The sequence below is a fragment of the Chenopodium album genome, chromosome 1 (assembly GCF_948465745.1).
Source record: "Chenopodium album chromosome 1, dcCheAlbu1.1, whole genome shotgun sequence".
Lineage (NCBI taxonomy): Eukaryota > Viridiplantae > Streptophyta > Magnoliopsida > Caryophyllales > Amaranthaceae > Chenopodium > Chenopodium album.
In genome coordinates, this window is record NC_137834.1 from 10,033,401 (window position 1) to 10,050,001 (window position 16,601).

Below are 16,601 nucleotides of genomic sequence, written 5' to 3' on the forward strand. Positions count from 1 at the left end.
AGGCCAGTTTTGATAGGTCTTGAACACAAATTTGAGATATTATTCGAACCAGTTTTGATAGGTCTTGAACACACGTTTTATACTTAGAGATTAAGTTACGTGGTTATTTTTTAACATTGTTGCCTTATCTCAAAACGATTTTGATAGGAGGTCTGAAACACGAGTTTTATGCTTAGTGATCGGAGGTAACTCCAACCGAGTAGGCCTCGCTTGCAGGAGAGGAGACATGGTTACGTGAGTAGTCATTCGTCACGAGAAGGCATGTAATCTCTCAAGCAATGTTAAAATTCTATTTCATCCTTTATTGTATGAGGGACCAAAATATGAAGTAGTTCCTACCAAAGAATTTACTGTAGAAGAAGTCGTTAGGTCACAAAATCAATAGCAAACAATTGACAAAGCTACAAAAATTGCCATTGGGAGTTCACATGCATTGCAGGCTAAACGCAGAAAAGATAGTAAAAATCTAAAGAGATAATTGAAATTATAGAAAGATGATGAACCAAAAACAAATATATACGTCATATTGATGATTCCAAATACAAACATATTAGTAGTACATTAAAGGTCCCCTCCCTCTAGGACCTTTACATGCATTATGGTTTGTTGGCCACATTTTTTTGGGGCCATATTACATAAGGAGTACATAACAAATTGTTCGTTAATTTTTTTATTAAAAAAAGAAAAAAAAATTAAGTTGAATGTACACGTGTGACCGTCACACGCTTCACAAATTACATCTCTAAATAAAAAAGAAAAAAAATTCAAAATTTATGATTGCTTTACGCAATTTTTTCCCGCCAAAAAAACACAACATACACACGCGTCACACTGCTCCATCCATAGATTTGTGTAACGCATCACTCTAACGAAGTTTTAGGTGATTTTTTTTTTACTAATGTAACAATTCTGAAATAATAATTGACGACCCATCTTATTCATTCTTGCATATCTCCTTTCTTTTCAACTTTTCCCTCTTCTTTTTCTTGATTGGATTATTGGCATTTATTGCAACCTAGGTAGAGATTGAAATTGAGATTGAGAAAGACTCGGCTTATTTCTCCCAAAATAAAATAAAAATATATCTTTAAAAAATCAACCATTTTGAAATTTATGGAATTTGCCCCTCACAAACCTCATTTTTCATCACCTATACAATGAAAGGACCCCACTTTTTTCTCCCAAAAGAAAAATCTTCATCTCATTCATTCAATAATCAATGCAACCTTTGAATTTGCAATATCAACACCCCCACTTCCATGACTCCCAGGTCTCCCACTATCAAAACTCCTCCACCTCTTTTTTTTAATTATTATTATAATTATTTTTCTCTCCTAATCTCATCCACCACTATATTGTTTATTTGTTTTGTCACACAAAATCATGTACACATATACATTGTACTAGACAATCTCCCAACACCCTTGGGAGTGTGCAAAAGCCATTTTTTTCTTGATTAAATAAACGGCAATGCCCAAAAAAAAAAAAAAAAACTATTTTTTTTGGCTAATTGAAAATTTAACTAAAAACCCATCCAAGGGAAATAAAAAAAAAAGAAAAAAAAAAGTTTTTTTTAGGATTTTTAGAGATCATGATCATCATCCATCCATGGATGATTATTGTTTAATCTTCTCCTTTTAATAGAGAAAGGTGATGGTGATGAGGTGGAAGATGAAGATGGAGATGAGTCATTAAATGACCTGATTTTTGTAATTTTTGCTGTAACTCTGAGTTGTGGTATCACTTTGATGGATTTCCTTCTCCTATGATCAACCACAAATTGTTGCATTAATTTGTAGCAATCCCTTATCTTTTCCTGCAACAATATTGAAAAATTAATCAATTTATTGTCAAGTTTTTCATCATGTTTTGCTACCGTCTCAATTTAATATAATAACGACGCATAATGTACTTTTTTTGTCCCAATTTAAGCTATCTTATCACGAAGAAAAATACAGCCTTTTTAAAATATCAACTTTTTATATTGTTACAGTATTGTAATTACGTAAGCAATGGTACTGACACCGTGGAGAATCATAAAAGACACATAGATTGGGACACAATCAGTACAAAATTTAGAGGAGTATTATGTATTATTGAATTGAGAGCTAATGAGGAATAGAATGTGTGGGACATAAGAGGGAGAATTAGGGATACTTATGCATAGTATCATGTAAGCAAAAATTATTTATTTTGAAAAGATGTAAAAAAAAAAATTATTTATTTTGAAAAGATGTAGCCAAAAATTATTAATATTGAGAAATTTTTTAAAATAAAAACATGTGAATATGCTTACTTTACAAAGCCCATCGCACCATGACTCAGCATGCTCAGGTGTGACAAAGGACAAACTTGGTATTTCACTTGCTGCACAAAGTATGGCAGCTGCTGCTATGCTTGATGGCCAGTATTCCACTAAGCTGCCCTCTGCTACACCCATAAGCCCAAAAAAAAAAAAAAAAAAAAGTAAAAAGTTTAGCTAATTAAGTTTATAATCACTTTTTAAGCTTCATACAAATAAATTGTGACATTGTAACATAAAGTATGTAATTACGTACATACCAAGTATATTAGAGAGAATAAGATCCGTTGATTGTGAGATTAAAAGGCCAATGTACGATCCTGTAACATCAACCTTGTACGCGAAGAAACTAATGAAGGTAAAGGGTGTGACAAGTCGTAATCTCCAATTCAAAACCGTAAGCACGAGGAGTTCCATACGTTGGATCGTCTTAGGCTCGAAAACGAATTTCTTACTTTCAACCTAATTAAAATAATCCAATCATGATTAATTAGTTAATTAATTAGCTAGGTTGTTAATAATAGAGATTCTTGAAAAGGATTGTTTTGAGGTAACAGAATTCGCTGGAAAAAAAATGGAAATATATGCTGGAAAAAAAATGGAAATATATGCTTGAAAAAATTGATAGTGACCTGAATATCCAATAAGGAAGGAACAAGAGGTTCCTCCATCTTGGCAGCTAGTGACAAGCATGCAACTGATAAAAGTTGTAATGGCCACCCACCTGTTTGCTGCATTTCAAAAAAGCTTCGATCATCTCAATAATTCAACTTAATTTTAAGATTATGTAGATATAATTATGTATACATTATACTTAATCATTGATAAATTATTAGGTGCATCCATGGAAGACACCGGTCTTAAATAATGCTAATCAATAATTAATCTTTACGACAACTAATAAGAAAAATTGGAAGATCAGGTAAGTTATTCCTTTCGTGAATTCACATGCAAATTATTAGATACACTTGAAAGTATGATGCTTCAATAGCGTTTAGGGCGGGGATGGCCCTAGGCATTAAACAAACACATGAATGCATATATGCGTATATATTGAAATGCATACTAAACTAAGGGTAGACATACAAATTTTTTTTTATATTTTATTTTAAGGTAAGATAAAAGATCCTATTGAACCAACACCTCTCACCAGTTTAGTTAGTCTAGTTCTGCAGATCACCGCTTGAGAGTAAATGGGGGAGTAAGGAAATCCCCCTACTCCCATGGATTTTTGTAGTTGTTGGAGGTTTAAACTTATCACCTTAAAGTCACAAGGTGAGTTGCCCACCAACTCCACGAGACATATATAATGTACTCGTACTTCATTAGTTAAGGAGTATATACTGTTAGAGTAGTAATTGTATAGTTGTACTGAAGGAATTGGACGTACGACTATATTCTTTAAAAAGTTGCTTTATTTGGTTAATTTGCATCAAATAAAATGCCACGTTTCATTCTAAAGTTCTTAATTAGAAGTGCATGGCTTTTATTTTTATTTTATTTTTTAATTATTTTTTTAATGCAATTGAGAAGTCCATTTTCTAGTCAATAGTTATCAACTCATCACCCACCAAAACTCCAAAAGTCCTAGAAAAATACCTACCATTAGTTCGTACGCAAATTATTTACTACGACTGCATTTTTAGCAAAGATTACCTTCATCATTTATTTATTAAATAATTCAATAAATTGCTACTTTAAGAAAAAAAGAAATCAAGTTTGAAGAACGTTGTGATCATATCCCTTGTTTAATTTCCACTTAAGATCATCTGAAACGTTATAAGAATAAAGTAGTAATTTATATCACACGATATCCATGTGAATTCTAAAGTTCATCACTTCTTCAACCCTCAAAAGTCTTAAAGTTTATGTACATTAGCAAAGGTTGGGTATATACTTCATGTATAACAACTAATATAGATCGTAAAGTTTAGGGAGGTGATGATTATTAGGCCAACACTCTTTTGATCAGATGTTGTGAACTCTATCATTGAACTCTCACTTGATCCAAGAGCACGTCTGATGTGTGACCACTTAAGCATGTATAAATTTGATTTTTTTTTTTTTTTTTTCAAGGTACACAGGGTGCCCCTCCTATCACAGGAGGGGAGATGAGATTCGAACCTCCGAGGAGAGATGGAGGGACTAACTATCCCTCCATCTCCTAGATCCTCGTTTGGATCTGATAATAGTCAAGTGATGTGTTTTTACTTTTTTTTTTTTTTTTTCTAAGAATCACTATATTGTATACTGGTTGTAGTCCCTAATGTAATAATGGAAATTGACATGTAGGGCAAAAAGACCAGAAATATTTAAAAAGGGTCGGTGAGTAGCTAGCTCTTTTTCCATGAATACTCTGGTCATCCACTTAAATTCATTGCAGAGATTGGTATAATTGAGACAGATAATATTGGAGCGGGGGGGATTTAATTCAGGAGGAAGAAATGAAAGGGAAGTACTTCAATTATGACCTAGGTCCCATTTTTCGATAACAAATACAAACTTACTACGTCTAAAAATAGTATCATGACAATACTAATATGTGATATCCGATCTATATACTCTCTCCATTTCAAAATATTTCGTGATCTCTAATGCATGTTTTGACCGCTACTACAAATGTGAATCAATCAATGGTCAAAGTTAATGAAATTTGACCAAGAGATAAATCATATAGGACGTCGTATTGGTTTTGGAACTAGAGAGGTACTCCGTACTTGCTTGAACTAGTTCCGTAACAAGTGACAATGAAAATAGGACGAAGCGAATATATATACAGTGACAATAAATAAAAGTGAAATATAGTTTAAGTGGTTAGAGTTCTCCTCTCAATTTCAAAAGATTTTAAGATCCATTCTCGTCACCGTGATACTCAAACAATAAATACTTAGTTATATACGTTTGAAAATTTCAATGACACAATAATTTACCGGTATATGATGACAACTTAGAAAGCGATCTAAGTAGTTGACAGCGAGGTATGCTGTCTCTGCCTGAAATCCATAGAACGCTCTCACCTGTTTATATTATCAATAAAGAATAAAAACAAAATCAAACCAAAGTCAATTTAATTTTGAATTATATTGATAAGTTCCTTAAAAACAGAAATGAAATTTTATGATTTAAAGAGAAAATAGCTTGGCCACCAACAAATCCATTTTTAGATTTGGTCATTTACGTAATATTTTCAATATTTTAAATAATAAACTTTCTTTAAATAAAATAAAATAAATAAATAAACTACAAGTATCTTTTCTTTATTTTCACATTTGTTCTATGTTACTCCGTACTTTACTGAGCAAATAAATATACCCGTTATAAGTCATAAGTAAAACATTATCAAAAAGTATTAGTACGTATTAATTGGTTACTTTACCATAATAAAATAAAATAAAAAAATAAAAAAAAAACATTATAAAACAGATTAAAGTATTAAAACTAAAATACTCGTATATTCAAAGTATACTCCATGAATCCATGATTAGTTAAACATACTCCATAATACGGAGTATCCACTTATCTAGCTTTGTTTTATAAGTGCCACATAATTAGTAATTAACTCTCTAGTGTAAGCATTTTAGTCTATCCTCTTCATTTCTAGTCAACCTTTTCAAGTAAAAAATACTATCCCGTTTCTTTTTAGTTGACACGTATTTCTTTTTAGGAAGTTTTTTTTAGTTGACGTTTCCTTTTGGGCAAACTTTTTATCTTGCATTTACAAACTTTTTAGGAAGTTTTTTTTTAGTTGACGTTTCCTTTTGGGCAAACTTTTTATCTTGCATTTACAAATTACCCCACTTACTTTTTCGTTCTCTCTCACTCCCTCTCCTCTCCTTGATATATGTGTCTAAATCAAACACGTCAACTAAACAGAAATAGAGGAAGTATGTGTTTTTGTTCATATTCATCAAAATTTATCACGGAGTACATTTTAATGTACGCAGCAGTGTAGTACGAAAAATACGGAGTATAATTGTAGCTATAACTAAGAAAAACTTTTTCAAACTTTGACTATAATGTTTGTTTTAAAGCTACGTGTTAAAATATACTGACAGCTACTCCGTAGTATTAAGAAATATGAAGAATACTAACTACAATTTTCAAAATAATATTTGCTCCGTACAACCTTTAATTTAAATAGACATTAGAAAATAAATCTTGTAAAATTAATTTTAATATAAAGATGAAAATTAAACTTTTATAGTTTATACTGTACTATAATATCGATGATATTAGAGATCAGATAATACATTGTAGACCTTACAATGAAAAAGTGAAAACATAAAGTAGCGAAAGTGTAATTTTTATTACTTCGTATTAGTAGTAAATTATTTTATAATAAAACATTTTTTTACAAGTATTGCTATTTATAAAAGTCATAAAACAATAGGAAATAATAATAGGATTAATATCCCTTAAAGTATTAATTTAACAATAAGTTTAACACTTTGAAAAGAAAAAAAAAAGAGTTTATCATAGAATAACATCATGGATAAACAAAAAAGTATTCAAATTATTTTGCATGTTAACTTTATAGAGTTAATACCCATTAATCCATTATTATAACTAAAATTTGTCCTTTATTAATCCTAGTTATTGTAGATAAATACTTTGAACGAATATAAATATCTTAAGGAAAGCTTAAAACGTACATAAATGACAAATTCTACTTATCAAACACTTAAATTAAACAAATGTAGATATAGTAAAAAGAATAGTATATTTAAGGATATTTAAATAAGAAATTAAAAGTGGATCCCTTCACTTTAAGTAAATGTTAAATAAGTTGAGATCCATATAAATTTTATGATTGTTCTAGTTTGTTCTTGTTTTGGGGCTTGCCCCTCTTTTTCACCAAAATATATATATATATATATATATATATATATATATATATATATATATATATATATATATATATATATATATATATATATATTTTACGATTTAAAAGGTTATTGTGTTAAAAGTTTAATTAGATTAACTCGTTTTAGAAATCATGGTTTGACACGAATTAAAAGGTTAATTTTTTTTTTTTTTTTTGAAGAAAAATTAAAAGGTTACTTAGTAAAAAGTTTAGTTTGATTAACCCGTTGAAAAATTCATGGATTAACACAGAATATAAAATTAAAAAATACTCCGTAAAAATTAATCCATCTTTTTAGGAAAAAATTATGCATAAGTAATTATCATTAAATAAAAACAAAATATAAAAGCGAAAGTGTACTAAGGCGCGCCGCCACTTTCTCCATAATCATTTTTTATACGCACGGCTCAACATAACAGATCCACCTTTTTCCACCTATTTTAACTTTTTTTTTTAAAAAACAAAATAAATTACGGTGCAATACCATTAATATGACGTGGCCATTACAACAGTAATCTGCCATAGCCGCCACCAATTCACTAGCGCATGCGTTATACACGTCGATTTAACACGATCAAAGGCGATTATATATTGTTATCGTACCTTGAAAATCCATGCAACTGATCGAGAGCGAGCAGAAGAATCCAAGAGGGATGAGGAGTTAGACACGGCGGTGGTGATGGTGGTGGTGGAGGGAGAAAGAGAGCCGGGATCGCTATCGCCGGAGGCGATAAAACTAGTGAATGAGTTCCGTTCTTCTTCGATGAACCCGGCGATTATCGATTCGTCGTCATCGATGATCACCGAAGATTCGCATTCCGATGAGATCTCCGGGGAATCTCCGGCGGAGATAACTTCGCCGGATTCTTCGGAACAAAGTAAGTCGGATAAACAATCAGCATATGATATTGACATGGCGGCGATGGCGGCGGAGAATCTATTTAACAGTGGTTTTTCATGGCGGAGAGGAGAGAGAGGTGGTGGTTTTGGGTGGTTGGGGAGAAGTGAGAGTGGGAGAGTGAGGGTGAAGTTTGTAAGTGAATCTGATAGTCTATATATATGGAGAATATTGGTCTCCTTTTACCTTGAAATTTTAAAATTAAATAATAAGAAATTAAATTAAATTATAAAATTAGGTATGTATTTCCCGTAATATTGTTGGACATTGGTCCCCTTCTAATAGTTTTTTGTTGGTGAATATAGTACTCAATTTCTAATTCCTATTGTAAATAGAAAATGAATGAATAATAAACCTCAAATGTCTTGTCCGTATGGGATGATATTGGTACCGATATAATATAAAAAGCATCGGATTTGGACAAATTTTTAAATCATGTTCTATATCGGTATGAATATCATATCGGCATACTCTCATCAGCCACGTGGAGAGTTGCTTGTGACCACATGGATATTCACCGCCCACTTGTCATGTTAACTATGTGGATCGACACATGGCACTAGCTTGGTTATCTTCCTATAAATTTTCAAATATAATTCACTTTTAAAGTACGATTTTTATATCTCAAAATCTCTCTGTCTAAAAACTCTCTCACACCTCCTTTCTTACTCATATCAAGCTGTCACATTCTGACTTTAGTGTCGGAGCGGTTTTCCCCGGATAAACCTCAAGTTGGCTAATCCACGTAAACTATGCAAGTATTCAATTGGACGATAAACCTTTTACCGACCCCAAGTAACAGTTATCGTAGCTCACCCAAAACAGTGTCAAACCAAGCTTAGTCCAATAATTCATACCCAAATTTGTTATATTGTGTCGAGTCATATCATTCGGAAGCTGTGAGCGACTAAGCCTAAGCGTGCGTGTGAGATGTTCAAGGTTTAAAAAACATATTTTAGACGGTCTAAGTTAAACTTACACTATTTTAATTAAAGCCATGGATGACTCATAGCAACTAAGCCTTCCCATTTTAATTTGTTGAATGCCCTCAATACAGAGTATTAACTAACTAATTTAAGTACATGCGTCTTCAGATTCTTTTTATTTGACACGTTTGTTTATTCACGTTTGCCAATACACAAATTCAACCTTTAATATCTTTAATTACTGATAAGCAAAAATTATAAAGACTTGATATTTTATAAACATATATCATGACGAGTCTAACAGGATCCCACGTGACTATGTTGTTCATTACCTATAAAACATAAAACACGGTCAAAGGGGAGTATGTGAATAATGCTAAAGTCAAAACGTGTCAATTAAAAAAAAAAAAAAAACGAAGGTAGTATAAGCTATGGTTTCAAAGACAGACATACAGTGGTTAGAAATTTTGACAAACAACATATACTCCTTATATATATGAGGCTTTCGACTGTTATGAGACTACTTAAAATACACCATAAATCAATTTAATGTGATTTATGTTTCAAATTGTAAATCATGCATATTAACATACTAGACCATAAATTATTTTTAACATTATGTTCTATTTAATAAGATTTAAAAGGTCAAAAGATAACTTTAAAGTTAATTACTAGCTATTTTATACATTGGTTTGGTCCATGACCATTTAGATAACGTTACAACACAATTTGTTAATGAGAAGCATTAGTAAGGTCCTTTATTAGTTTAGATCATCGGACGACTAAATTTAAGCATTATAGAGAAAACCATGTATTAGTTTAACAAGTTTTCTTGTTTCTTATAGGTCTTCACAAATTAATTGTTGTTTTTCTTCCCTAAATAATTTGGATGTCTCGTTAAATTAGGAAGAAAAGTAGGTGATTTTCGTAATGGTAGGGTCTTCACCTTTGCAAGTCTAATAATATATCACGACTAATTTGCGCAAACTCTCATGCCATTTTGTCTTTTGGATCAAACCAAACAAAAATGATTATAAATTTCATAGAATTGGAGTGATTGATATTTTAACTAATCACTTCATATAAGGGATTGAGGTTGAGGGAGAAGAAATATGGGAGACGAGAGGACGTATGAAAGTATATGATCATTCATTTCAAAAAATTTCTATGCCGTGATTGATTTCATATTGACGCCTTTCAGTATTTGGGATATATGATTTGTTTCTTGTACAAAACATAACTTAGGGCGTGTTTACATTATTGTTATTTTTTAACACTTGTTTCTTTAATTCATGCTTACAATCTCTTGGACAATTTTTTTTTTTTTCATACTTCCTCCGTTTTTTTTTAATTGACACCGTTTGACTTTTACACTATTCACATACTACACTTTGACTCGCTTTTGTGATTTATGGATACGATAAAATATATGTTAAATATGGGTTTGGGCCGCACCCGTCACAGGAGAGTGCAAGTCCACCACTTCACAAGATCGAGGAGGTTCCACTTCAAAACCATATGGCAATGAGGGGAGTAGCCCCCTAGCCTTATGTTGTGGTGGTAATCTTGAATACTTTCAATGTGGGATTCAATTACCACTATACTCCCCCTTTAGTGTTTTTAGTGTGGGACAAGAGAATTTTTACATGTGGGTTGTTCATGGGCTCAACAATATAGTCATGTGGAATCTTGTTTGAATCGTCTATATGTATATTTTATTAATATCCACTTTTTATAATTTTACAATGTTGATAATTGAAGTTATTAAACGTTAAAAACATGCGTTGGCAAGCGTGATAATAGAAAAGTGTCAACTAAAAAAAGCAGAGGAAATATTTTTTTTCCCACTACCCAAAAAAAAAAATGCTTTTCCTAGTGCAATAAAAATGAACAAAGGAAGTATAGTAGCTATAACTAATAATTAATTCTAGACCAAAATTTTTAATCTTAATTAACTCTAACCTCTAAGGGCCTGTTCTCTTCAGCTTTAGTTTAGTTCTATTCAGCTCCAATCAGTTCAGTTCAGTTTAGTTCCTAATTTCCTTCTCTCATAAACAATGCATTTTAACTCTATTCAATTCAGTTTAGTTCAGTTCAACTTCAATCAATTTAATTTAGTTCAGCTCAGTAAATCACCAAAACAGGCCCTAAATCAGAAAGTGCCACGCTTATTAATGAGAATGAGGGGTTGGATTATTGAGAAGTTCAAAGAAAATATCATTTCAACTCACGTGGTTTCGTTTCAGTATTGATATACAAAAATACAAAAAGTATTAATGTACTTGGTATATAATTTTTAGCTAAACTAGAACATTTCAGGGATAAAAGTCTCACAAAGAGTTAGAAATAATGGGTAATCAAACAAGAGACGAAATTGCATTGCTAATTAATCCTTAATTAAAAATGAAAATTAATCACTTTTTGCCTCAACGAAAGGTGGTGGAAATTGCAGAGTAGCTAATCACATGCACATTGATAAAAAAAACATAAAAAAAAAATTAAAAAAAAACCAATAAATATTACTATTAGATTAGCAATAAGGATTACTGTTATAACTTGTTATTAGAAAAAAGGACAACCAACTTGGTCTAGATTTTTTTTCAACCAATATATATTGATGGCACGTTGTGATTACAACATTGTCAACGGAAAATCACTTGATTAAATTCCAAAAATCATATGCTAAACACCTCACAAGCAAAATCTAAGAAATACAACAAAATTTGTCATTTAGAAAATCAATGAATAATACCGTGGTTAGAAATATCAATGTTACATTACTTATTTTTCTTGAAATTTCAAATTATAACTATTTTCATTTTTTTTACACATTTGTACGCATCTAAGCTTACATTTTATTTTAAATGTTTGGTCTTTTGACATGGCTTCAAATTAATTAGACAAAAAAAGGTCATGAGTTCAAACTCATTCATCTGATACGTCTACATATAATGCATTTTACGCCTGAAAAATTCTAATATAAGGGTGTGTGATAGAGCATAGAATCAATATGAGAAACTACTCATCATCAGTTAGCCCTATAATTTGTTTTATATTCTATCATTTCGTATAATTAAGAGATAGAGGAAATACGACGGAGTAGTAAAATATTGATTAATCTTGACTGAGGTGCCGGGGTGGGCTTAAAATTCTTTTGGCTTTATGTAGTGTCATATCTTTAGTTTCACACTAAAGTGCAAAGAATAAGCAGTGATTGCCAACTTTTGCCCGCTAAATTTGGTTGGCTCATTTCATTGCTCCTGCTTTTTGGTGCTAGAGCCAAACGTAGGACGCTCCTCTCACCCCTTTTTTTGCTTACTCACTTCCTATTATAAATATACTCTACTTAATTGTGTTGTGTGGCTCAATTTCTTGACCATTTCATGGGTGTTTTTCTCAATTTCTTGGCCCCTCTTCTACTACTAATCAAATGACTATGTTCTAGTTTAATTAACTTGTATTAATTAATTTATTTTATATTAATTAGATAGACTATTAGACTAATATGGTAATATATTATATTGTAGTGATAGTGATCACCATCACAAACAATTATCCAAGCTATACATTTATTATTTATGTAGTGCTTAATTTGGTTGCTTATAGCCATCGGAACATGCTTAGTTTAGGTAAAAATTTGCCTAAACATATATTTAATTTGCGGTCATTTTTTAATTATTTTCCCTAAGCATCAATCTAATTAGCTTTTGGCATTCATTGCACGATAAGGAGTTAAACCAAGAAATCGGAATCCACCATCTAATATCCAATGGAACTTCTCATTGTCTATAAGTAAAGAGTCATAAGAGTCATATGAATCATCGAGATAAGATTAATCAAAGAATATTCTTTTATTGGATTTATATTCACCCTTTTCTATAATTTTAAAAGTTTCCTCTTGTGATGCTCTTTTGCATCATAATTGAACACATTCCCTCTATAGCTAGATTGCCTCTTAACCTTTTCCTCCTACTTGACCTCACCACCAAGTTATTAACCTTATATTCTTTGTATTATTAGACGCGCCTATTAATTTCCAAAACGCTTTAATGAACTAAATTTTTGTTATCCAAATTAATTTCAATTTTGCTTTTCAATTTTTACCTGGAAGCTACTAACGGTAAATAATCTCAAACAAATATATCCTATATATGAGCGTATAATTTAGCCGTCAAGCAATTAAACAAAACATCTATTCAATTAAGTTACTTTCAATAATGGTTCTTACCTTTGTTTTAAAATATACATTAGAGATATATGCACAACAATTTCTACATAGTTACAAATAGTAAAAACTTGAAAGCAAATTGTTCTTTACAAGAAGGTGCTTTGCATTGGATGCTTCAATATGATGATCACTATAGAAATTTGGAAAAACAGTCACTTTGAGCGACCCATGTTTTACACAACTAACGTCGTGGCTTTTGCTATCCAAATAAAGTAGAGCAAAAAAAGGATGGAATAACATGGTTGAGTCATATAACTTGTGCTTCTTTGTGCAGCATTTTTTTTGTCCAAGTACTTCCACGTCTTTCTTCTTTGCTTTTGGTACATATACTTGGTTATGTTATGCATATGATCATTGAACCTTTAGAACTTTAGAAAGGCTGTAAACAGTTTATGACCTATAACCGAGGCTAATAATCATTCTCACTTTCTCAACATAATTTTAATTATCCGTGAAGTAATATAAATGTTGGGAGGAACAGCTCACAGTTTGGCTCAATCGGCATTACATGCAGAGATGAATGCTTGTTTTGAAAAAGTCTTTGGTGGGGAGCAAAGCGTTTATTGTAAGGTATCACAATTTACACGGACTCTGTGTCAATTCTCTGGTAAAGATGCTCGGTTACTGACGTCAGTTTTAGATGAACGGTGGATGATATTCGCCGAATTAGTAAGAACTTTACATGGTGTAGCATCCACAAGGTTCTGAGGGAACAACCTCACAAGACACATATCTATCCTTGTTACCATAATTAATACTCCGTAATAGTTTATCTTTCTTTAACAATACATCTTAGTTTGTTTGTTTTAGCTCATGTAAAAAAAATAAAAAACTCTGTGGTAGTCACATTTCACACTTTCACACTTGAAACTTGATTTTTTTAGTTTGAACCTCCCCACGCTCCCCTAATGAATTAACTTTCGTTCTCATAAATAAGATTTGTTTATAGTTGGTTTACACACTTAAGTGGGGTCCAATATTGATTCAGTTTTGTTTTATTATTTAATAAGGAATATACATACTCGTACATAACATAATGTTTTAATTAAGTGTGTTGACTATTTTGAGTCAAGAGAAAGTACAACTGTACAAAAAGTCAAGAAGTGCATATTCGAAAATCCTGCATGCATGTTGATGAGAGAATAACAATGAAGGACGGGTTAGTTTAATGACGAGGCACATGCCTTCCGTTATTCTATCGTAAATTCTTAACCAATTTTTTTTTTGTTTATACGAACTATAGTACCCTTTGATCTTAAATTCTTAATAGAGGGTGTCAGTACCAAGGTCAAGTGTTTGGGACTTGCTTCCGGCCATTTCCCCCACCGTCTTGGGTGATCCGCCTTACTAACATTCTAGACATAGGACTCAGATCAAATAAAATTCAAGCCAAACTGTCGTATACTTAAAAAGGAAATATCGATTGTATCTAAGCCCTATTGAAAAAATTTACCTTAAAAATGGTCGAGGCAGGATGATCAAAATATATAGGATATTCACACTTTAATGAGGATATCGAGCAAATAGTTAAAAATACATTAGAAGCGAGGATTGTGATTAGGTTTTCATAATCTTCAAATCGAGCTGAATATCTATATTGATCTCAATTCAGCTTCACGTTTAAGAACTAAGATTGAAAAACTAAAATTAGGCTAAACTTTCTAGCTAGTTAATTATACATACATGAGAATAAAGATGGTATTTTTGTACGTGATTCTTCTTGACCAGGTTTACTCATGCCTTTATTTATACTCTCAATCTTATACTCTGATCTATAAGTCTATAAAGTGTTACTTAAATTATGATGTCGAGAAAGAAAGTAAGCAAAAACTTTACACATGCATTGATATATTACATAGCATATGGTAGTATGAAGTATCGATCATATCGATCACTCTCATAGTCTCATGTATATGGTATGTCTATGTGTGGCAATTCAATTGAAACGCCCAAGGCCCGAGGTTAGGTTTTAAACAAAACCATTTATTAGGTTTTAAGGTACCGAAACAAGATATATACTTGCATTGCATTATATTGTGGTGTTTTCCAGTAGATTAAATTTCTATCTGCTGACCCCTGCGACGTAGGTCCGAAGTATACTACTTTCACTCTTTCAGTTGCTGTCACCTAATCACTTATGAGCTATCATGCAGTCAAATGGGCCACTTTCATTCAATACCATTTCTAAATATACTACTACTTCATGATGAATTGTGAACCATATAGGTAAATAAACTTAATGAATTTTAACCATCAGTTTAAACTTTTTGATATTTCGTACCATGTTAAAGAACCAACTCACTTAAAGTTTCGATTGTGTTGGTTCTTTAACACAATATATATATATATATATATATATATATATATATATATATATATATATATATATTAAAAACTTAAGCTAATGGTTGAAGTCAAAGATTGGTTTATACATTACATCATGAACAAATGTTAGTTAATTTTGATGATTTAACAAATCAATTATCTTAAGTTACATGGAAACACGGCCATGTTTTTTTGTTCAACACACCTCAACAATTGAATGCTTAGCTTAGTTGAGAAAACCAGCAAACAAGGCTATAAAGCTAAGCCTATAATGTTGTACGACCAGGCCAGCAAGTCAACAAAGAATAGCCTAAGTTAATATTGTGGCTTAACAAAACATTATATTAAGTTCTAAAGTTAATGATCATAAATGTTTTGTCACCAAACACTTAGAATTAATTAGGTCAAGTTATATCTTCAATTCATTTCAAACTCTTAAATGCTTAGATGAGATGGTCAAACAAGCTAAGCATGCTAATGCATATAGTTTTACCACAGATCGATCCTAGGTACTATGTATATACTTAAGATTTTAGATATTTAGAGTATATACTTATTTCAATGTTATCATCTCATAATGGGCATAAGATAGACTGATTGTACAAAGACAATAAATAAATATCAATATATCTTACTACGCATTGAATACTACGTAGTACTATTAAGTGTGTTTCATCTGATCTTTTATAAAACCCAAATGCAAGTGAGTTGGATTAGCCCGAGCCACAAGTTATGGCTTAACAATCTTATGATTAGCTTAATTAGTAGGCAAAGTACTACTTAAAATAAACCTTAGATTAAGGGCTTTTTCTCTTACGTTGAAATTCAGTTCAGTTCAGCTCAGTTTAGTTCAGTTCAGTTCATCTCCTAATTTCCTTCTCTTATAAAATATTCATTTCAGTTCAGCTCAGTTCAGCTGAGTTCAGTCAATGAGAACAGACCCTAATTGTCAATTGTTTTTTATACCACTTTAGAAACAATACAAAGTATCGATTTATCCCCCAACTAACTATACATTATAAAATCACCCTTGACATGTTTGAAAAGTCAATAGA

The 16,601-nt window shown here is 31.4% G+C and overlaps 1 protein-coding gene across 2 annotated transcripts; it reads right to left on the bottom strand.

Moving 5' to 3' along the window:
- Positions 1–498: 498 nt before the first annotated feature.
- LOC145641940 (cyclin-D1-1-like) lies at positions 499–8,200 on the bottom strand. 2 transcript variants are annotated; one of them, XM_081692975.1, is made up of 6 exons: positions 7,773–8,200; positions 5,233–5,319; positions 2,935–3,033; positions 2,563–2,764; positions 2,297–2,430; positions 499–1,816 (listed from the first exon to the last, which is right to left on the bottom strand). In XM_081692975.1, the coding sequence occupies exons 1-6, from the start codon at positions 8,082–8,084 to the stop codon at positions 1,583–1,585; spliced, it is 1,068 nt and encodes a 355-aa protein (XP_081549101.1). In that variant the 5' UTR covers positions 8,085–8,200; the 3' UTR covers positions 499–1,582. The 2 variants fall into 2 exon arrangements, with proteins under 2 accessions (XP_081549101.1, XP_081549108.1); XM_081692982.1 differs by having other exon boundaries at positions 2,297–2,427; positions 7,773–8,199.
- Between the last annotated feature and the right edge of the window lie 8,401 nt (positions 8,201–16,601).

Bases quoted from the DNA above. Each gene is read 5' to 3' on its own strand.
- LOC145641940 (XM_081692975.1), bottom strand. From the start codon at position 8,084: ATGTCAATATCATATGCTGATTGTTTATCCGACTTACTTTGTTCCGAA. The intron at 5,320-7,772 runs GTACGATAACAA...TAATATAAACAG, and splicing joins CAGTTGCATGGATTTTCAAG to GTGAGAGCGTTCTATGGATT. The intron at 2,431-2,562 runs GTATGTACGTAA...TTATGGGTGTAG, and splicing joins TATTCTCTCTAATATACTTG to CAGAGGGCAGCTTAGTGGAA.